We start from the raw sequence: 23572 nt of genomic DNA, 5'->3' as shown, positions 1-23572 counted from the left end.
CTCCCCCCCCCCCCCTCTCCCCCTCCTGGAGCATAGCATAAGAGTACATAAATGACGTGTCTGCTTGCAGGATCGATTTCCTGGCTGAGATACGATGGGAGTCCTTTTTTGTATCTCCACATCTGAACCCTTTCTTGCAGATATTCCTACGCCCCATGCGACACACTTCACAAGTCTGTTAAGTTTAGAGAGAAATAAAATCGATCCCGGACTTACCATATCTCTAAACCTTCCTGTTCCACCACCCTCTTCACCACCCGCTTCCTGCACTGTTCCTGCGTCCTCTTCCGCTTCCGACAGTTCGTCCTCCGGTGTGTTTCTGCACAATTTTTCTAGCTCCTCAAAGTCGAGCTGTTGCTGGCATTCATCCATAGCTGAACAGCAAATGCACTACGGCCGCCCGGAGTTTGCAGCTACCGGCGGACACGGTCCACACATATATTGCACCACCGGGACAAAGGTGTCCCACAGGGGTGGGTGGTAAAGCAAGGAAGGCTGTTCCGGCAGATTGGATGCTTACACTAAATTCTATTGCTTTTGCAACATACACCACACACACACACACAAACAGTCACAAAATATTGCACAAAACGGATAATTTGGACGTGTTGAATAACTTGCTTATTAACTTGCCAAATTGCTGGATTCAAAATGTTGGATACATTTCCGTACTTATTTAATCTTATTTTTCTCCTCTAAGTGATGCACAATTTCTACTGGAATCACGTGAATATTTATCGATTGAAGTGTGCTCACTAGGCATCTCCATGCACTGCTCCACAAATGGTGGCTACTAAATAGGCAAACTTTTTCGCTTCCGCTTACTCGTTACACTGTAGTGTGAACTGATGCACTTTACTTTTATGCTTCCTTTTATGCTTTTATTATGTTAGTTAGGATAAAAAGATTGGTAAAAAAGTGTGCAATTTTCACGCCAAACTACAACGTAGGCCTGTCGACAGCGAAGCCACTGCAGAACTATGAAAATTCCTTATAATTTTCCCACTGGAAGTATGTGCGCCGCCGTGTGCCCGTTGGCTGGAAGAAAAGCGGACCGCGTGTACGTGAGTGCGAGCGTATGTGTGAGCATTGTCCGGCGTAGACAATGTTCTGGAAAATCGGAGCCTGTGTGCGTGTGGTTGTGGCGTAAATATAGAGAGGAAATTTGATTCAAAATTTCTCCCCCATTGGAAGGTGTTGTTGTTTAGTTGATGGGAGCAAAAAAAAAAAAAAAAAATTGCGTCTCCTTTTCGAGTCTTGCTATTCTGTGCACGCATGCGTTGGAAGTAGTTAAGGAAAAATCCGTTGGAAATGAGGGAAATTGTGGTAGGATTTGTGTATCCTTTCGTACTGCCATCTAGGTGTAAAAATGGTTACTAAAGGAAAAACTACAAGCTTTTTCGTTACATTCTATAAAGCATTTCGCTGAGGAGCGAAAATGCTAGACTAAAACAATAGTGTGCGAAGAACGAACATGACTGACCGAAAAAAGCTTGTTTTGTTTTATATCAAATTGAGCCAACACAAATATTTTGCAGCTTAGAATAATAACATAATTGTACACAAACTTAGAATTTAATTCTTACAATTCAAATATACTTGTAGAATGTGTTATTGGAGTAGTTTGAATCATTCATCAAATTACCTAAAGAAATATGAATAACAATTAGGATTTTGGTTATGGTTTTAGTATACGAATTTACTTATTTGCAAATGCATATGCCAACTGTCAATTGAAATGTAATGACACCACCAAAGCTGTACAATGCTGCAAACAGTCGTGAGCTGTCAAAAAAAAAAAAAAAAAAAAAACATGTAGATCGCGCCAAATGCCTTCCCGAAAAGCGCAACACTAGGTAAAGCTACTGCAATTGAAGCGAAATATAGTCGCCTTGGAATTGAAATCTGATTTAAAAAGGTTTGTGCCATTAGTTTTTTTTTCGCATTTGCATGGCTTTATCCTAATTTATCATTATTGCTCCAGTTACTATCGTTGCAGATTTTGTTGGCACATCACTCCGAGCCTTCTAGACAAACCGGATGAGCATACCGGAGTTCCTATTGTTTCATCCTCCGGAATATCTCACTCTAAGCCGGTCATAAAAATCGCCCGCAACGCGGCAAACGGCAGAATGATTCACCATTCACCGTCCAGACCATTACCAGACCATTTTAATTTCATCGGGCGTTTGATCAGCGAAACCAACCTGTTGCTAATATCCGAGACCGCAGTGACAGTTGGGAGTGGCGCAAAACAATCGGGCGTAGACTTCCAGGTTGCTGGGCACAAGTTGATTTCCAAAAAACATTTCATGATTTACCACTTCAATCATATGTTTTGGATGATTTGCCTTAGCCGAGAAGGTGTGTACATGAACGGCACGTTTGTCTCTCGTAACACTCGTCGCAAGCTACCAAAAACTTGCTGGTTTCAATTTCCTGGCACCGATGTTAGGATATCCTTTGAAAATCTCATTGTGAAGAATCGCGGCAGTGGTTTGCTGGTGAATCGACACAAACTACCGTCGTTTGTATCACATATGTTGGGTCGCCGCTATGATTTTTTTTAACCGAGCCAAACGTTAGTGGTAGTTGCGATAGCGCAGAGAACAACGACCAAAAACATCAGACCGTCGATTCATCCGCAATGGACGGGTTTATCGAGCCGATGGAATCGTTTACTTAGCATGGACGCTAAGTTAATTGATAGTAGATAGACGCGATCAACGATCGGCAGCTAACTTCCATGATTGGACAAAAATCGTCACACCTGGTCATTGGAGCCTTCACAGCGTCGCCTACAATCCGGGCTCGGAAAATTATTACTTAAACGAAACGTATTTATAGTTCTTTAATACATACACCCAAGAATGTCGATTTTCATATGAGTTAAAAAAAAACATAGAAAAACTTTAAACAAAGTAATAATAATAAAGAAGTGACGGTTTTCAAAACAATACAAGCTTCTTCCACGGATACCATAATTGAAATCTAGAAATTATAAACGAATTTGTTTGAAGCAGACATTCTTGTATGATAGAGTGGATATTAGTTTCTATTTGAGAATGTTTAATCAATCCAGTTTTTTATCTAACTAAATCTCCATTCATCTGAATCAAGTTATGTGACGGGTGAACTTTCAATTGCGTAGAATTTCAAGCGTTTAGACGCTGGACTCGTTTAGAAAATTGAATCGTTGAAATCCTAGCATCGGTTTGAGCCATACCATTTCTCCTGAGTAAATAACTATTTCAACGCTATAATTGAAATACACATCGAGAGAAATTTATTGGAAACGAAGCAAACGATGTAAAATAATCTGTTTGCTGTATGATAATCGTGTAGAATAGAATGAAGGATTAACTGCACAGAAGCTGATTAACAGCAATTTAAAAGTATCAGAAACTTAGATGCCCCAAAGGAGAGCCTATAGTTGCGACGGCTTATCAGGTCAGCATTGATTGAATAATACCTTTTCGTGTTGCATCATTGTGTACCAAGAAAATGATTGAAAGATGAAAGCAAATTAAATTAATCATCACCAACAACGAGACCGAGGTAGAAAATGCATCTCGGACGATCAATGGCAGCCACCTTTGATTGGCCATAAAACGTTGAAAACAGTCATGGAGCTCTCTCTCTCTCTCTCTCTCTCTATCTCTCACACACCACTGTCCCCTGTTCTGAGCAGTCACCTTCACCCCCCGCTTCAGGTACCGTGGGTGGTTAATCCGTTAACAGCGTATAATTTTCAATTACGTGCAATCGAAACCGCCAATTTTCAATGAATTTTAATTTTGTGTCTTTCTGCGTTTCTGTGAGGCTGCAGGCCAACGGACATTGCTACGGATAACGCGATCGACCGCCGTGGGCGTGAAAAAAGAAATGTTGGGCGTTGGGAGGAGGTGGTGCGGCCGGAACAGGGTGGTCGGCCACAGTGGAAAACCACAACTAATGCCACCACCACACCGAATGTCGAATCGACACGGTGAGAAAACTTCAACATTCTGCGGTTCGGTGTGAGAAAACCGGCTCTTCACACCAAGGCTTAAAATTAAGACTTCACACTGAAGGTGGGTAGTTGGGTTGGTAAATGAAGCCATCAAGGTCATCTCGGAATGGGTTTTGTGGTTGATGCACGCTCATGGTACCCGCCACCGCAATGAGTTTTATGCAATGCCTTCCTACCGTCTCCATCCTTCCATGTGGAGAAAATAAAGATGCGAATGAAAGTGACCAACACCGCATGGTCCGCGTGTTGAAAGCATTTCTTCGCTTTGTTGTGCGGATTGCTAATTGTACGGTGAAGGCTACTACTGCATGGCTGTGGTTTTGAATTTTGCATCGTAATTCTTTTCCTTCGGTATGGCCGGGAGCGGGTTTGGGTTCATTTGCGTTTGCTTTTAGGTGGCCTTCAATTAATTAAAATGCAAGCTTCTTGATGGATGTATGGTTTCTATGGAGAATAAGAAACACCGATTCCCATATCAAGAATCCATACCATTACAAACTGTTTCCGGCATTCCGGGGGATCACATCATGAATAAATGATGAGCTTTTACACCGATCGATCGGATAAATATCGAAGCAAACAGTCTCTCAGGATGGAAGCCGTTTTTTGTGCGAATATTGTAACGCACTCGCGGAGCATAACACACGGTAACAAATTGCAACGTCATAATAAGTGCGTTGCGAAGTGCGTCGAATGTGTGCATGATGCTAATGAGCGTCCGTGCAAGCACATGTGCAGCAAAAGCAATTATCCAGCGAGGTGGATCGCGCTTGTAAGAGCGGCTAATCCTGGCGGTCGTAAAGCTCGGATCGGTGACATGCATGATTTTGCCACTTACCACATTGATGTAGACGATGTCATCTTCGCTGCAGATGGCAAGGTACGGCGAGCTTCCAAATTCGTTCAGTCCGGGAGCTGGCTGCTTCGAGGCACACTTGCCCATAGGAGGTGGGATGGTCCCGGCCGGGCCAGCTGATGACGGTGACGGTGGGGGGGCGGTCGGTGAAACATCCGGCTACGTCCGGACTTCCTGCAAACGGAACGGGTTAAAGATAATTAAAAGTGGAGCCGTGGGTAGAGCTGGGTGAGATTGTTTAGTGGAGATTTTCATTTAATTAACTGTTGTATGTAAAAAGAAAAAAAATACATTGATGGTAGAAGTCGCTTGAGGGATGAAGATTAACGTTATGCAAGCGAGGGATTGAGCATCGGATGTTAAAGCTGTAGCAATTACATGTGCTTCTTACAAATATATACCAAGCATTTTTTTTTTCATTTAAGATATTTTTATTGGGAATTTTTGGAAACTTGGCGGTCTGTCTAAAATGTGCTTAGATAACCAATGTCATGTACCAGATGTAAATTAATATATGGATGGAAAATACTAAAGCCAAGGAAGGCTTAGCCTACGCCTAAAGTGTGTGACTCGGAGGATCAAACCTCAGCAATCTCCATTTTACTACGAGCCTATCCTCCATCTTAGTAGGGTAATTGTACCATTTATGGACGAGTTTGTACAGCGTTTTCACAAAAACAACAATTGTGACAAAACTTTAAAACCAAAATTAACAAACAAGGGTTTATTTCGTAATCACATATTTTCTACGTATTTTCCCGTCTACATTTTGTAATTTGAGCAGGTATCACGAATGTTATAGCCATTTTCCTAAACCCCTCCGATGTACCAATTGTTGTGCAATGTGTTCCAATTGTTGTGCTAGTCAAATATCACATTTAGAATCAATTTCTCTCAAAACATTGAACTTAAACCAAAAGAATAATTCTTTTTAGGAATTATCATATGCTAATATCAACCAAAAATAATAAAAAAAACACAGTTTTCACCGATTTCAATATCATGGTTTTGAGCGACAAATTTTGGTTCGATTTGATACAAAATGACAGCAGTCAGTCAATCAGTTGTGCAGTCAGTTAAGAATGCTGGCAATGTGCTGTTTTTTTTTTTCAAATCGACAGTTGGTGTTTAATTCAGTCATAAAATACAATAGCCTTGAAAGGTGTAGGTAATTTTAAAATTATATATGCAATTACATTTAATATGATAGCTCAAGCTGCCAGCATGAGCATAGCACAACAATTGGTTTTCTTCAATTCAATTTCAATTTCAATTGGCACTCGGTTTTCTTTGCACCAATTGTTGTGCTTTTAAAGTCGATCAAAAAAAAGTAGTTATCATCGTATAATTATCGAAAACGGTGTTGTTTGAATTTGAATGAATGATAAACGAATTTTTAAAATCAGTTTTCAGCGCTCTAGTTTTAATATAAGTTGAAACAAAAAAAAAGTCATTTCTTAACAAACCGGTAAGGAATGGATGACTTTTTGACAGCAAGAATGAAAATCGTGATTTTTCGTAATTTAGGCTTCCAAAATTCATGAAACTAATGGAAATATTTGCAAACATGATAGATTCTATTAATAAATTAATATGGGACAGCAAATCCCTAAGGTTTTGCTATATTTTCCATTTTTCCGATGATAGCACAACAATTGGTACACTTACCCTAGTATTTAAGTCTCCATCTTCTTCTTGACATTACAACCTACTAGATCAAGCCGGCATTCTAGTGACTTACTAAACTTGTTAATACCATGTAGACAGTCAAGTCCTCACTGCGGATGAACGTGTCGGATAGGATTTACTTCCTATCCGCGCTAGTATCTTAGTATAGTATCTATGCAGATATTAAGTACTCATGCAGGGAAGCTAATAACCTAAAATTTTACATATCAGACGCTCGATAATATACCGAAAACACGCTTAGTATACCAATGTTTTACTTATTGAGTTGAAATTGGACCATCGTTTTTCACACAATACTGTGGCCAGCATTACTCGTACTAGATCTTTCGTATTTGCTTTATCACTCCCCAATACTCTGCTTTTTCAAACGTGCCTCAATTGCCTGATAACTTGTGTGACTAGGCATTGTACATGATTTGCTTTATTTTCAAGGCATTGTATTAAACAAAAAAAAATCACACACAATCGTCTACAATGAAGCGTGTTCGGTATGGTTGGTTAGATTATCGTAAAAATGAATAAATGATTTAATTCTAAACAAGCACTAACTCCCATACTCGGGCAACGTGTCGACAATATGAAGGTGAAAGGGAGAAAGAATTAACGCTCAGACACGGTTAGCCGGCAACAAGAAAGCACAAAAGAATTCGTGACGAGCATAAGATAGAGATGGATCGTGGCAAAAAGGCATAACCCTTGCATAAATTCTACAAAAAAAAAAAAAAAATAAATAAATGCTGGCCATCCAACCAGCCAGTCAGCCAGCCAGGCAGAGTAAATCAATGCAAAAAAATGCATCCAGCGTGCGGTTAACGGGTCGGTTGATGGTGGCCTAGGATGTGGTTTAGCGTCTAGAAGGTGCATGGAAGAAAGTATATAAGAGCTTTCTTAGCCGAGTCGCTGGTGCTGGTGGTTGAGTGTGTATTATTAATGTTTTTCCTTTCGGTTTCATTCTTTTCGCTTTTCTGCACTTTTCAACAAGCGGGCGGAGGATGGAGAGGAGAGCGTATCGTAACTCTTGCAGGTTTATTAGCGGTCACAAGCTGGCGCTGCACCAGTCTTTCGTTCCGTAAGTGCTGGTCGACAGCTAGCTTCCCGTAGGCCGAAAAAGGGAGCAACACAAAGCCGGAAACAATAACACTTTGGTGGCAATAAAAATATTATGAATGGATGAAATGGTAAAATGAATGTGCATTTGTTTGGTTAGCGTTTGTTCTGGTGTTTTGCTGTTTTCATTTCTGCTCCCAACGGCAGTTCTGCGAGATACGACTCAAAACCGGATGGGTCTTGTTGTCGCAAAGGGTGAAGAATCTTCTTTTCTTTTGCGTGATTGACCCTTACTGGTCGGTTGGTGGTGTCGTGTCGGTGGATGGCCTCAGGATGGTCACCATGTTAGAGGCCCACAGTCTACCATGACTGTACAGATTGATAGAACCGCCGGAGCCGGTGGAACGAAAGCGACAATGATATTGAAAAGCATAAAGGAAAGCAATCTTGAAGCAATTGCAATTTTTCTTTTGCAAAAGCATAAAAAAAAGCATAAGAGAGGCTCCAAGTTCGATAACAATAAAAAGTGCAATCATAAACCGTTTGCCACAAATAACAAACCAATGCGAAACAAGACCGATAATGATGAAGGAGAAAAAAAAACGAAAGAAGGAACAATTGAACTAAAACCAAATCACAAAATAACACCTCTTAACAAATGCGATATTATGCATTTCGATTTGTCTGTCCGACCCTTCTCCTTGCGCCCCATACACTCCCGAAAATGCCGTGTGCCGTGTTCAGGTGCATAAACCGAACGAACAGGCCGATGGGAGGGTTTGTTTTTGCAAAACCCTATGCAAAACAGCAGCGCATATAAGCACGTGCACACCAAAGCACCGCCAGAATGCGGCAAAATAAGGGGTTTAGCTTTTTCGGGAATCGGGTGGCACGGGTGGCAATGATGCATAAATAATGCTCCAGAACGGGGTGGCAAGCAAGCTGAAATTTACATACCGGTGACAACAACGAGGCACCAAGTCACCGGCAAGAGATACAGCCCGATACGACCCGGGGCGGGTGGAAAGGGTTAGGAAAAGGGTGTGAGAGGGAGAAATGTCCTCAGCAAAAATCCCTTCCCATCCCTCCGTAGCCGTATTCTTGACCACCCCTTGTTTAACGTGTCACAATATGAAAGGGAAACTATATTGCACTAACAGCTGTTTACTTTGCTTTCTTTTCTATTTTCCACAAAGCACTTTTACCAGCTTCTCTCTCGCTCTCTTCCCCCGGTCTCGGTGGTGGTTGTCGTGGTGCATGCCATTAGGAACGTGTCGCGCCCGATTTATAAGTACGGGCGAAATATTAATAACGATAATAACGGAATTATTCAAATGTTTTTATTGTGCCGTCGGATTTCGCACCATTTTCCAGCGTGTGCGCTGCTTTCGTTCTTGTGTATTCCGTACTGTATTTTGTTCCTTTTTGTCACTGCACTGATGGTCGATGGTGGTTGCTGTTCCATGTTGAAGCTGGGAAGGATTTGAGTCGTTCTCCGTATAAAACATCAAGCACGTCCTTTATGCTGGTTGCTGGTGGTAAAAGAAATCGGAACAAACCCCGGTGCAGTTCTGTTCATTGGTGTTACGGTCAAGTGTTTGAATGGATTCAGATTGCGCCAAAGTTTTCACTGTACGCTGGGGAACACTGGTACAGCTCGGTTATTACATTGCAAATTAATTTCTGAACAATCGAACACAAGCGTGATTTTCGTGCGCTCCGGGTGGAACGAGTCCTGATGTCCCCGATAGATGCATTATGAGCAGACTGGATATAACCACGCGACCAACCACGTGTCATAAGCTCTGTATTTAACATCATAACCGTCCTCTGGCACTTCTGACCACATTTTTACCGTGCCTTTCCAAGTCTCCAAGTCTCCAATTTCTTCATGGTACCGTGTTGGGGTGTTTTGTTTTCTGTACCCTCTACCATACCCATACTCATGTTCATGTACTCTTTATGGGGTACCCTCTTAGGACCCATTTGTATCCCAGACAACAGCAATGACGGTCCCATCCTTCCTCCACCTTTCCCGAGTCCGGACCGATCTTATTTACGTTCGAAAGTAACCGAACACTGACCGCCGGTGGATGCTTGTATCGTTTTTATGATAATTTTACAGCTGTTTTCCGTTCGCTCATATTTTGCAACCGGCCCCAGCCCGGGTATGTTATGCGCCTCCCCAGTTTTTAGTGAAACCGAATAGTGTGTCTTATTTTTTTACTTGCCATCGTCCCGCAGAGGACACAGACAGTACAGGACGGTGACGAGGACGACGACGGCTGACCGAGAATGTCCAGGGCTCCAGTGTTTTGTTTGGGAATGCAACAAAATAAGGCAGGTGGAATGGACGGTGTGAAAATCCTGCAGAGGGGAAGGGATACCTAAACAAGCCCTTGGGAAACATGCCAGACGTTTGTCGATGAACGAAACGAGTGCTTAGGGTGGTGTTGTGTTCGATCGTGCCACGGGAGGATACTTTTTAGTTCCGAGCGTGTGATGCTGGTGGGAAAATTTACACCATGGAGATGTGTGTGTGTGTGTCATGTGGAGGAGGTGAAGGTATGCAACAGCAGTAGTAGCAGCAGCATGCCAATATGAGTGGCTGGTGGCATATTGCGAGTAGCACAATCAACGGGTAAGTATAATTTAGTGGTGTACAGTTTTGGTGGTTTGCTGTGGCAGTGAGAATTTGTTCTTATGATGTCCTAGAAATGTTCTGTCCTTTTCGTTTTTTTTTGCTAGAATTCTTTTATCGATAGCTATTGTTTTCCTTTATTCCCTTAAAGTGGTAATTTCAAGGAATACTTTGAAGCCAATTTATTGGTGAAATGCTATATTTTATTTTATTGCATATTTAAAATGATTAGATAAATTTAATAAATCGTTTAGTCTCTAATTTGTGAACAAGAAAAGGATCTTTGGGATTTAGTTCGTATGGTAGTTTGATTTTAATTGCCATGCCTCTATAATTCGAAATTTTATGAGCAATTCAATCGTCCAATGCTTATTTGTTAAAAAAAACTCAGCTGAAGAGACCTTTTCTTTGGAAGAGAATAATTTTATGAATCGTAAGTCTTAGACTATCCAAAAGCATACCAGGAATCTCCGACGCAATCATCCTAAAACAGTTTGCCAAACAATCGGGATGGTTGTTTCAATGCTTTGGATGATAGTTAGCCAATGATTGCATACTTTGCGGCGCCTTGAGCCCACGCCACTAAGTCATCAAAACATCCTGCACTTTTCCTAAAGTCTTTAGGGACTTAAATTTCTTCAATTGAAAGCTCCATTTGGGTTCTGTCGCCTTTTAAAATAATAGTACGAAAATGGGCCTTTAAAATTTTAAGCTCCTGGAATTTAAACGTTTAACCAAAAGAATAACTACTCCTTCTCGCATCTAGTCAAGATGTTTCAAGCCTACAAATTCGAACCGTTATTCAAATAAAGTGGGATAGTGAATAGATTTCCTAAAAACTATTTATTCTTCCAATACGTATGCAGTCATTGATTTCCATCAAAATTCCGTTCGGGTCGTTCGAGACGTAATGCATCTTTAGTTTATGATTGGCTTAGATGTAAGCTTCATGCAATCCTCGATTTCAACCTCCCAGCCTGTTGGTTGCTTATCGAGCTGACGTTACAGTACAGTACGTTGGGGAAAAATATGACTTTTGTAAAGGATCAGCCATAGGACAATTGTACGTTTGAACGAATTAATAGCAAAGAAGCATGTCTGCATTATCCGATGAATCCAAGCATTTCTGGTATGCTGGTAGAAATTAAGTTCCCTGGCAAAAAAACATGGAAGTACGACAGTAAATCCAATTGCTATAAAATCCAAACGAAGCTATCTACCTAACGGTATCGAAGTGCAACGGAACCAGTGCCAGAAGGTTTTGTAAACGAAGGATGAATTTTTCTTCCCAACAGATTATCGACCTAGTTCCGTAGATTCTTCTCGAATGCATGTATGTTAAGCCAATCGATGCCTTCTTCGGTGTTTACATAGTTCTGGTTAATGAAGGGCTGAAGGCTTTCGGTTTTCAGTACCGATAGACGGCACCTCAATTCAATAACGGATCCGATGGGTAAGGGCGCTGAAATATGATGATGATATTTTTGAGCTTCGTTCACCGTTCAGGAGAAGTTGGTTAGTGGATAGAGGGCGGTGACTGGACGTAATAAGAGATAATTTCCTCCGTTACGGTCTGACACTTTGTAAGACCGTAACTGGCCGGGTGTGTGTGTGTGTTTGAAATCAGTTTTCTCGTTAGTCATATCGTGATGCCCTGGTCAGTGGATCGTGAGACGGAAGTCAGCTTCCTTATCAAGTTTTGTGGCTTTGCCCTTGCGGTAGCTAGCGATCGGACAACCGACGGACAGATTGGTACGTTGCGTGTGCTTGTGCGTAATTTTCTTGACGCTTTGCGGTGGAACAAGTGTAGCTGAATTCTTGGATTACAAGTAAATCTGATAATGAGAAAGATACTTCCAGGCAAGAGCTAACAGCGCATAGCTTGTTTGGTAGAGCGTTTACAAACAGATAAGATACAGTCCTTCCCTTTTGTGTGCAACTAGCTACGAAGTGTCCCATGTTGGCTTTACACACTTGTAAAGCATCTTTATTAACATTACTCCAACGGCAAACCCGGAAACCGGGTTGGGGTTTAGTTACTATTTACTTCACCCGGTGCACGGCTAACGTGCAATCAATGTCCACGAATTAGAGCTCCAATGGTGGTGGATAATAGAAGTGGAAAGAAAATCCTGTTTTCTTCCCTCCCAGCATCGGAAACGCATTGAATGCGTGCAAAGATGGCCCCCGACATTCGAGAAACGTCAATCAAGGTGCGGCTGACAGTGAAAGAGTTTCGATTCGAAGCGAGATATGAAACGAAGCGAAAAAAAAAATGGGGGCCGAACCACTATACAATCCGAATGATGGGCTGGCGGGAATGCGTGTTCCGTGTCGAGTTTTCCCGCGTCGTTCAGGCAAAGCTGATCCGGTTCTGTCTGTCCACCCCGGTTCCGAGTCCCGCGGAAGGCGGGCACCTGTAGGCAGTGCAGGTACGATGCTGTCTATCATACGATCTGATTACGAGTGTAGGGGTTGTGCCCGGAAGGTAAACCCATTCCTCTCTAGAGCCAACGGGAAGGCTTCTATCTGGAAGAACTGGCTCTCAAGATGATGATGATGATGACGGGATTCCATCCGTACAGAAGAGCGCATAGACAAGACGTGGACGTGGAGAAAATGCGTCCAACCTCCGACAGTATGGAAGAAACGCACGAACGAACCGATCGTAAAGCTGGATGGAAATTCATAAAGCGAACTTGACAATCATTCTTCATGTCGATCAAGAGGAATTCAATTATTTTTTTCGTACCCTGCTTCCTTTATTCCTTTTCGGGGAAGAGAGTGGACGGCCATGGCAGTAGGATTTATGCCAGTTTCCTACCGTGGAGCCGCGCTGGAATGCATTTTAGTTTTGCTCGCTTGTAGCGACGCTGAACCGTAATGCTGGATGCGAAGGATTTTGCTGGCATTTTTAAAGCCTGCAAGCAAGGATGCTTATGCTAGGAGTCAGAAAGTGGTAGCTTTTTTCCATTAGAATTGCAGCAATGCAGAATGTATGCTACGATTTTATGTTGTGACTTAAAGAAATAGTCAATAAGCGGCATACTGGGTGACGTCTGCCATCGAATGGTTTACCAGACTTACTGATACCACTCTACGGGTTCGGACTCTACCGGTTCGGACAGGATTTGAATCCCGGTCCTGTCGTGTGAAGACCGGTGGCTAGTATGAATCTAGAGATGGGAAATTCAACCTTCTTAAACGTTCAATACTCCAAAGGATTCCGTTTGAGATCCTTGTACTATGAATTGTCTCATACCTCAGTTATAATCACATGTTGAGCTATAACCGGTGCTAAAAAGCATTGATACAGAGTGTTTTATTTGCTCATAATGCTCATAACCAAACTATAACAACTACTTCAAGATGTTTGAGGCTTTGTGATGTGGTAGTAATCGGGAAATCGTCATACAAAAATTTATTTTGATCCTAATGCAAGAAAAACCAGTTTGGATGTCCATAGGGCACCTAAAATTAAATCTCAAAGTAAAGTTGAGTAAAATATAGAGGGTCAAAACTCATCCAAAGATGTCGTTCTTGTTTCGAGACCACAACAAATTTTACTGACATGGGATGAAGTGAATAAGCTAATAAGAATCTGCACAGCATTCCAAGCATTAAAGTCAATGATCTGAGCTGAAACCGATAACGCTAGTGACGCTCAATTGCCGCTAACGACCAGAACGGATTGGAATAAAATCCCACCATTTACTTGACCAGGTGAATTTAAATAATGAGCAGGATCTTACCCCTTACAACAAAGTTTATATTGATTAATGTGGAAGAATTAATTAAATGCGCTGTAAAATTCTAGGTATGTAGGTTTTGTGTGCAACACACAACACTGCGTCTTTCCGCGTCATAGTTGATAAAATAAAGGAAAAAGTAAAGCAGCTTTTCGTATTTTTTTATTCTTTTAGCAGTAAGGTAGTAGTAACCTTTTCCTAACACCCAGCTCTCGAGCATTACAAGTTATCAAGAGTTGTGCATCTTGGAAGCAATTTGCATTTGCAAAAGAAAACTGTTGCTCCCGGTGACTGTAATGCTTCCTTCCAGGAACATCTCTAAGTCTACCGTGTCCTTTCGGTCGTTGGTGTTAGCGAGAAGGCAACAAAACACTGGTTCGTTATTTTATTCTTTTCCTCCACCACTTTGTACCGTACTTTTGTTTTTCTCTCTTCACGCTTGGAACTCAATTTTGGTTCATTTCCTTATTTACATTTTATTACAAGAAGAGTTCACCCGGTTCAATTTTGTTTTGTTTCTTTTTTCTGTTGTTGTTGTTTGCTGCTTTACTTCCGCTTTTGTTGTTATTTCATTTATTTTCCATTCTTTTTGTTTTGTACACTTTTACTTCGGCGTTACTTCAAATTTAATTCTGTTGTGGGTGGGATTTTGTTTTGTTTGGTTTTTTTTTGGTTTGTACCGTCTCCCTTTGCTGTATTTATTTTCACGCTCGCGTACCTCGCGTTGATAGCACAAGCCTGTGAAAATTACTTGTTTGTCTTGTTTTTTTGTGTGCTCAGGGCATTGTATCAAAATGATTCCATCAGTTTCTTCCTAACCGTTGATTGTTATTACACATTGTAGCGTGCTTTTTTGTTGTTGTTTTGTTTCGAGCTTCGAGCATTACTTGAAAACTTTTGCTTGACACTGAATGTTACGAATGTTTCGTTTACTTTATCGCAAGGATATAGGATATAGGACAGTAGCCGTGCGTTGGTTTGTCGTCGATATGTATTGAGAAAAGTGAGGGAAGAAAAGTGTAAAATTATATCCTGTCTCTACGCCCGAGAAGCTTATCGTGCTGCTTATTTGATCTCTATTCCATCCCAGTTTACGTTCCACGCTGTGGAATATGCAATAAGAAGCTTTGCCATGTAGCGGTGGATGCATAAGAAGTATCCGATGCTTCCAGGGAACTATGGGCACCAATGGAACACATTTACGGGTGCCAAGAAAGAAGCAGTTAGTTTGCTCAAACTATCCATAAAGATCGCCAGTAGCAGATATGGGCAGATGGAAGAAAGGCACGGTGAAAATAAAATGTTGTCCTAGCTTCCCACCATGCGTGGCCGACAACAAGATGATGGCGCTGATGGCGGGAGGGATACATTCGCCACCGTCGACGGGTGTATGTGTGTACTATCGGGACTGGGGAATCTTTTGCAGCCGGAGCAATAAGCGGGACACCAGAATGTGTCCGTAATCCACTGCCCGAGCAATGTGTGCAATTTCGCCATTTTCATTCGGCTTGATGCCATCTATAGCATCAATGGTGGTGGCGGCGGCGAGTGTTACTTACTGCTAGAGCCTGGTTGGACGCACCATTTCACTCTCCATTTCGTTGTTTTTCGATTGGATTTATAAGACAAGAAAAAAAGAACGAAACGAACCACCAAACAAACAATCCCGGGACTCGGTTTCGTCTTGTGAAAGCATCACCAGCGTTCTCGGTGGTATGTACGCTTGGAATTCATTCCTTTCGGTGGCGAGGTCCGTTTACAAGCAGCAGAACATTAATAAACGACACAAGATGGCAATTTTCCAGAGTTGCTGTTTGATTAAGATAGGGTGAAACAGGAAACGGGAAGCGAAAGCAATTCGAATTGCTGTTTAAATTGAACGCTCGCAACAACCTTTTGTGCAGCTTTGCGTAAGCCTTTTTATGTCCTTCTAGTTCTTGCCGAAGGTAACATTAATCGTACTACCCTACCTACTCCGATGTATTCCTGCGTTCTGCCTGTTAATGACTTTAATCGCAATTGACTAAATGGTTCGAAGATGTATTGCCCGGGCCCGCTGGGAGGGTGAGACAGTGTATTTTTTCCAGTTTGCCGACGCAATTTTGCATCTACCAGCTCCCTTTGGGGGAACTTGAACAGGATAGAGTTTCGTAACAGGTAGGCTTTACGGAAATTGATACAGGCCCCTTCTTTGTTCGTTCGTTTTATCGGACAACTTCGATTTGTAATTCTTTTTCCGGAGTTTCCTGCTGGGGAGACTTTTAAATCCATCTTATCTGCTCGAAAGTTTCGTTGCCTGTCCTGCCGTTGTTCGGAGGAAAAGCGTTTTGGCTTTATATACTCATACAGATAAAACCAATAAAGGAAGATCTAATCATAGCCGAGCGAATAAATAGATGTCAACAAACGAGCCCAGGCGGTGGACCACCGTCATTGTCCACGATCCAATAGAGGCAGGCCGAAGCTCGGGTGGGATGTTGGGGGAAATTGAGAACATTTTCAATCAAGATTCGATCCGATTTTTCGCATTGTGGGGAAGGCTCCAATAATATGGGAGGGAGGCTTTGGTCATTTCAAGGTTTTTCAGTAAATCCTCACATCGCACGGAAGGTTGGGTGGACGATCGGAGGCACGCCGTTCCGAGTATAAACCGTAACATACATCTTCGTGATGGTGAGAAAATTGGTATTGCTTCTTTGCACAACATGCCCATTTTCGCTTAAATTCTTGGTATGTATTTCCCAGCAGCATCACGATTGTGTGCGTGTGTGCAAGTTGTTGACAGCGTTGTTGCGCCATTCCGAGAAGGTGTACGGTCTTCGGTGCACTCCAGTCCATCGGTCGGATGGCGTATTATACAGACACTACACAAACAAACGCACCGTCTAAGAATCAGTTCCTGAAACATATCGACCACTTGATCGGAATCCTTGCCCGAACGGAATCGAACTGTGTGGTGGGAAGCTCACGCAATGAAAAGTAAATAAATAATCTGTTTCTGAGCTATGCGGCACCGTTGAAAGTGCTTCGGCGATAAGATATCTAAACAGGCAAGTAAGAGCATCCAGCATCCTGGTACTCCGCCTGCAAAACGGATCGGTTATGGATACTCAAACACTTTCTCACCCTGGCGGTAGGAGGGTAGGTTTGTTATGTTATCAAATGTATAAGATGCAAAGGAGAGAACCAGCGCACAGGGAAAAAGAAAACACCAGTTTACGAAGTCCTGCCGTCCGTTGCACAACGGAGCAGGGTTATGATTGCGGTGGAAACCTTTCAAACTTGAAGATCCTTTCTTGCCGCTCGAAGGATATGATGTATGCCAATTGATTGGCGCTCCATTGTTGGCGGGGTCCGTTGCTATTGTTGTCCATTGTTTGTTAGCACTGGGAAATTTGTCTTACAGCACGGCACCCACACACACGTACAGCATCCGAGAATCTCGCACCCTCAAAGCGGGGATTTGACTCAAGAACAAAACTTGTGTAAACAAACTTTGCCGTTACCGGGCGTGTATCGCTTCGAAGATCGTCGAAGATCTTCTTACCGGGAATGCGACGTTCGTTAAGTTATGCTGATCTTGTGTAAGCTCTTTCCGGTGCGTTTTTCGATGCGGGGAGGATTTATTGGTGAAAATTGAAACAGCCAGCACAACAGTGTGCATCCTTCTTGCGCTAACGAATTCTTCGTTCGCAACGTTTTCACACGCATTTGCTCGTTGGGTACGGCAAGGGCATGGGCTGGAAGGTGGCGGTGTACCCACTTCCAATCCGGATCCGGAGTGTAATTGGAATCGAATTCGCACCGTACAAGGGATGGGATGGTAAAGGAAAATTGTTTGCGTTTGAATTTGTTTCGCTTAACGATCGGGTAGAATATAGGCGGGTCGCGTTTTACGCTCGGTTTGTCCGTGGCATCGGTGAGCGGCAAGTGAAAAGTGAAACCGGGCCCACAACCGTGGGGCTTTAATCTGTTAAATAGCATACTTTTCAGCATCGACGCTCGGTAGAATTCAATTAACTCGAATTGAAAAATATTTTCTTCACTGGAAATTCAATACAAATATATGGAATTTTAATGAAAATGGGTGTGAAACTGTTTCAGTGGTCATTTTTACATTTAGCGTTATTGTAATTGGGGAAGGAAGGGAGCTATTGAATTGAATTGTGGTGCGTTGAAATCTACCACTTTGAGAATCTGTTTTGTCTGTTGTTTGGGAATTCTGTATTTCATTTGTTGTTTAGGAAAGACACTTACTAAAGCGAAAAGTATTAATTATTGTATTATCAAACCCTAATCCTACAAAAATTCCTCTAATCTTTACAAATCTTCATCATACAAATATTCCGGTGAACCGGGAACCGACAAAGACATCTCCGTATCTATCAGTGGAGCCGGATCCGAATGACTACCAAGATTGGATGAGACTGGTGTCGAGCTGCATGTGCTGCCGGTACGACCACCCGTGTAAATGATTGTCGCTCGCCTTTTATGTTTTTGGTAACGGTTCGCTATTGTTTTGTTGTACACGCTACTATCGATACGCCAGTAATTGCCTTTCCCAACTTCATTTTGTGTACGTGGGATCTTGACAAAAAATGGGTTCAAACTCAAGTTATGACGTATCGAGTTTTGCCAACCACCACCAGACCGGGTCCGAAAGTAAGGATAGGTTTCCTGCAGGTAGGTATAGATCTCAGCCAGTGTTAACTGCTGTGACGGTGAAGCTCTAATCGCTTGAACGATAATCTGAGAGTAGCTGTAAGGTGGCTTATTATTATCGCGCGACGATGGTTTAGAGGTTAGCTGCTTGCCGTCGGCACTGTTGACGGGATCGGCACTAGGCAGACTTTCGGTGATTTCTTGTGCTGCATTCGGGACTTCAATATTAGACCCCACTTGTACACTTGATGGGATACTAACCGGTGACGGTCCCAGCAGCTTGCTGAACGTGTTCTGAATATACGGACTGACAGCATGGTATTGTTTGTTGCTCTCCGTGTTTTCGAAGTTATTGCTAACAGTAGCATCGCTAAGTGTCGTCGCTACGGGCCCATTATACAACAAGCTCAATACGGAAGGTGGCATCATGTCCGAATGCACTACCACGCCTAGGTTCGGTGTCGGTCCGATCAGATTGTCGAAAATTACCTTAATATTCGTGGAAGGGAAGCGAAAATAGCAAGACGTTTCCAGCTTGTACGGAGTGTCACTCTTCGGCAGAAATCTTTCGTCCATGTGCACACCATTCTTGCTGAGACAAACCACCGAAAATTCATTACTACAGTACTGGATGAGAAAATGTTGGCGAGAAATCAGCTTGTTGGCGGCAACAGGGAAATCTACGTCGGTTCCCGGTAATGCCCGGCCAACCACTACTTTCGGTTCCGAAATTAGCAACAGGTGAGTTTCACTAGTTAGGCGTCCGATAAAGTTAAAAGAGTTCGGAGGAATTGCAACATCGTTCCCATCTCCATTACCGGCGTTCGTGTCCAGGGCATTGGAAGAATGCTGCTGCGTAGCGTTAGTAGACGTTGCTTGAGATAAAACACTCGAATCAGGTCCATTTGTTGTTTGCGTCGGTTGGTGCTTTCGTTCCATGACGATATCTTTTCCACGGTAAAGGATTAGCAGCAAATCAGTATCAAGGAATTGGTGAGACACACACGAGCACAGAGAATCTAGGATTACATACAGGGTTAAAAAACGATAAACTCACACGAGAATCACTCAAACACGTATCATAACTATAAACACAAACCTTTACTCAACAGTATTTCACCTCAATGAACAGTATTTTGCTTCGAAAAACGTAAATTTCTATCGCAGGACACGACTCGAAAATGGTTCCGCATGCACGCACGGCTGCTATCGCTTTCAACGTGTGCATTGACGTTAGTTGACAGTTCGCGGTAAAACTGTTGTCAGCAACGAAGATGCTCGGTGTGCGTGGTGTAATCGCATCTTAAAAGCTAGTTGGAATATTCTTATTAGAATCGATACAGCTGACTTCCATCATCTGTTGATATCGTTGATATTGTTTGTATATTTGTTATTGTTTATTAATAAAACTGTTTGCCTATCAGTTCAATGCCAATCATAAACTTAATCTAATTTTAAACCTAAAAACTATATTAAACTGAAGTATCCAGAGTAGAGAGCCGAATTTACACTTTTTAACACGTTGAACGTCACATCATCCATAGCGTGGTTGACACTCGCCAATGGAGAGTCATAATGTTTGCATAGTTTTGTCTCTTAACTGTACTGTACTGTTGGTGGTCAGCGTGTTAAAAAGGCTTCCAATATCAATCAGTAAACAAATACAACCTTAACCTTTGCGCGGGCTAAATGTTAAGTGAAACATTGACTGCGCTTGTTAAACCATTCTTACGACACCTATAAAGGAAGCACGATGAAACTACTTTCCCACCATTTATGACTACGCCGCCTCGGTCAGAGATTGATCAGAGATAGCGTCAATCGAAATAGGGAAAAAGTTATCCGAATATTCCGCACAGCAGTCGGAAACTATATCAGCATCAACTTTACCGACCGGATATACTATTCGCTAGGCTCAGTGCATGCGTTCCGTTTCATGACAGCTCGAGAGATAATATAAAGAACCCATTTGCTGGGCGCATTAGCGTCCCAGCAGCTCTCGGACGCTTATCAAGATCAGTGGCACCCTCGCCAGCGGAGTATGTGTCAGTGAAGTCACCGGTACCGGAGATGGTAAGGCTTTTTATCGTCACATAACATCAGTGTCCTACTCGCAATCGTTCTGTGTGAGTGAATCTGACGAGTGGGTGGGCTAAATTTATGCTGGACCAAAGTCGTCCTCCATTATCCCCCGCCTTCGGGGAGTTCGGGGAGTCAATTTTATCAACGTATCTGCCAATTGCGATTGGTGATAGGACGCGTTACTATCGTAGCGACCAAAAGAACTTTGAGCTTCACTAGCGCAGGCAGAAGTAATAGTTCACCCGAGTTGGCCGTCTTTTTGCAGCACGGGAATTGGACATTATTTTCATACAACTGTCGGCACCGTACACGCGTTGCGAGCTACGTTCTTCGAGATAATGAAGGCCTTCGATTTCTTTCGTTAGTTCGATAAAAAAAGCATTCCCCAGCTATGCATCAATTGAATCCGGTAAACACATTTCAGCAGTGAGTGTTGTCCTTTTTTTATGTGCTAAGCAATTTATTGAATATATTCAATCATAAAATGATAAATAGGCAAACGGAATCGATGAATCGGGAAAAATGCGAATAAGATTTTCGTTCGGTTCGTTCCTGCAAGGACGCTCCGTAGTAGGCGTTGATAGCGTACAGGGAAGAGAGAGCGTTAAAAAAAGAAGAAGTATCGCAAGGCTTACTAAGGACGGGCATCAATCGTCAACCTGTGTGCTTTTTTTTTTGTTATTGGTTTGTTTGAATGTCGAATGTCGAAGTCGATGGCGTGTTTATGTCGTGCACACTATTGCTCCTGTCACCACCAGCCGAAGCGCAGCGTGAAGTACACGCCAGGACCCCTTTGACGTACATCAACACGCAATCTTGATCCGTGATTGGTGGTGGTGGTGGTGAGGCCGGCGTTGAAGGTAAATCGGTTCTGGTTCCGCCTTTGAAAGGTTTATGTTGATTCACGGCTTCTTGGCGGAGGTCGTGCAACCAGTCCCCGGAGCGCTTGTACTTATTTCCGGTATGAACCGCAGGAAGCTCGTTGCAGGAAGCCGTTTGACGTGTCGCGCTGAAGGGGGAAACGGAAACGAAGTCAATACTTTTTGTACCGCGCACTACTACGAGCCGGTGCTAGCGCAGTAATGAAGCTGATAAATCCGCTTCGTTGCTTCGTCGACGCTCGATGACAAGTGATGTGAGATCGTAAATTTTTTCACTATATTTTTCCGATTATACAGCACTTTTTTCATTTTCCATTTCAGTTTAATGATGGCTAAGCGAGGCTCTATAACATTCACAGGAAATCGATCTATAATAATGTTATCTTTTAACATAGCAAATAAAAACGATTTTAAAGTGTATTAACGAGCAGCGAGTGTGTTCTGCTCGAAGGACGAAATCTTCCCAAAAAGCCAGCCAGATCCCATCCGGAAAGGGATACAAAAACGAAGGTAACAAGAAGCAAGAAACTCGTATCCTTTCCAATGCGAATACGTATTCAATGGCATTTATCAGTTTATTAGCAAAGGCAAGATGCTCGTCGTTATGACATTCGTGGCAATATCGCAGCCCATTGGTATCCTAGTTCTGCTGTAATAAACCCTTAACAGATCCTTTTTCTCTACGCTTCACCAGACAGCAGAAGCTGGAGATCACTGGCCAAACAAATAAATGAAGGTACCGGTACAGCGCGATACAGCACAACACTGGGACGCCGATTGGTTGGATCTGTCGGAGGCTGGCAAGTCAACGCAACGCAACGCAACGGCGCTGCGTCCCTGCTACGAATTCGTTTGCAAGGCAAACGGTGTGCAAAGCGAGCGAGTCGAATTCGAGAAATTGGTTCGAGAGAATTAGAAAAGTTTTACCATTTTGAAAAGGGTACCAATTTGGTGCGCTTGATTTGGTTTTTCATCCCTCTGCTGGTTGGCCGTATTGATATTTTTGGCTGCACGTGGCGAAACGGGACAGGATCAGAGAGGGAGGGAAAGGATGGTGTTTATGAGCATTTCGGTGGAGGCCCGGTGTTGCGTAGGACCGTTGCTGGGGCGTGTGTTGAAAGGGATTGTGTGTGTGTGTGTGTGATCGGATGGGGAGAGAAGGGCGCATACGGACGGTTGGAAATATGTTTGCATTTGCCTTCACAACCAAGGCTGGGCCGGTGACATTCGGCCTCAGCCGGAGGGTTGGCAATTCCCCGTACAGTCGTCCCGGTGATAGAGCAGCTTCTATTATTCCCAGTGGACCTATCGGGTGCAGAGAGGAAAAGGGGGCGGGGGGGGGGGGGTGGGGGTTGGGTGCGAGGTTTGAGTAAACCCGGGAACTTTTTCACGGACGCTTTTCTCCGGAGTTTTCCACGAGGTGTGCGGGAGTGCGTAGGAATAAGTTTATTCGTTGGCCGAGCTGCCGTTTGGTGTTATTGTTGTTGAGAGTGAAATTAGTGAACTGTGTGAAAATTTGCTGATAAATGTCATCAACAGGCTGATAAAACTCCAATTTGGCCCACCGCTGGGAAGGGGATGTTTGGGAAAGGCAAATCTGCTGAAGGAATGGGAGTATCTGGAACGCTTGCCTTAGGCACATGTTGGAGTGGTTTGTGGAAATTGAAAACCAAGAGTATAAAAACGTGCTCGTGGGTTGTTTTTTTATTTCTTCATCAGCTATTGATATACACTGATAGATTGAACCGTTTACGTTCATTTTTTTAATGTTGGCAAGAATGCTTTTTTAAAGGCTTATATATATAAAAATTAAAATTGATCATTAATCATGTAAAGTGCTGGAATAAAACGCCCCGAGTTATGCAATTTACGCAAATTAATGTTCAATAGATTAAGAAACGTTAGCAGCTTTCAGGAAGTAATTAATAAAAATAAATTACGCGCAGAAACTGC

At 42.8% G+C, this 23572-nt stretch overlaps 3 protein-coding genes across 5 annotated transcripts in view; all 3 read right to left on the bottom strand.

Annotated features, from left to right (window-relative positions):
- The window catches only part of LOC126561344 (mucin-19), a 33485-nt gene extending 28444 nt beyond the window's left edge, over positions 1–5041 (bottom strand). The window contains exon 1 of one of the 2 annotated variants that reach the window (XM_050217442.1): positions 4851–5041. In XM_050217442.1, the coding sequence (XP_050073399.1) occupies positions 4851–4955 (105 nt within the window). In that variant the 5' untranslated portion in view covers positions 4956–5041. Of the gene's footprint in view, positions 1–216; positions 474–4850 lie in introns of those variants that run through there. The other variant, XM_050217441.1, reaches the window with a different exon arrangement.
- The window catches only part of LOC126562844 (elongator complex protein 5), a 561590-nt gene that overhangs the window by 131636 nt on the left and 406382 nt on the right, over positions 1–23572 (bottom strand). The window lies entirely within an intron of this gene.
- LOC126562321 (forkhead box protein K1-like) lies at positions 18315–19595 on the bottom strand. Its single transcript, XM_050218783.1, has one exon. The coding sequence runs from the start codon at positions 19593–19595 to the stop codon at positions 18315–18317; it is 1281 nt and encodes a 426-aa protein (XP_050074740.1).

This window comes from Anopheles maculipalpis, chromosome 3RL (assembly GCF_943734695.1).
Source record: "Anopheles maculipalpis chromosome 3RL, idAnoMacuDA_375_x, whole genome shotgun sequence".
NCBI lineage: Eukaryota > Metazoa > Arthropoda > Insecta > Diptera > Culicidae > Anopheles > Anopheles maculipalpis.
This window is presented reverse-complemented; position numbering and strand designations above follow the sequence as displayed.

Bases quoted from the DNA above. Each gene is read 5' to 3' on its own strand.
- LOC126562321 (XM_050218783.1), bottom strand. From the start codon at position 19,595: ATGGAACGAAAGCACCAACCGACGCAAACAACAAATGGACCTGATTCG.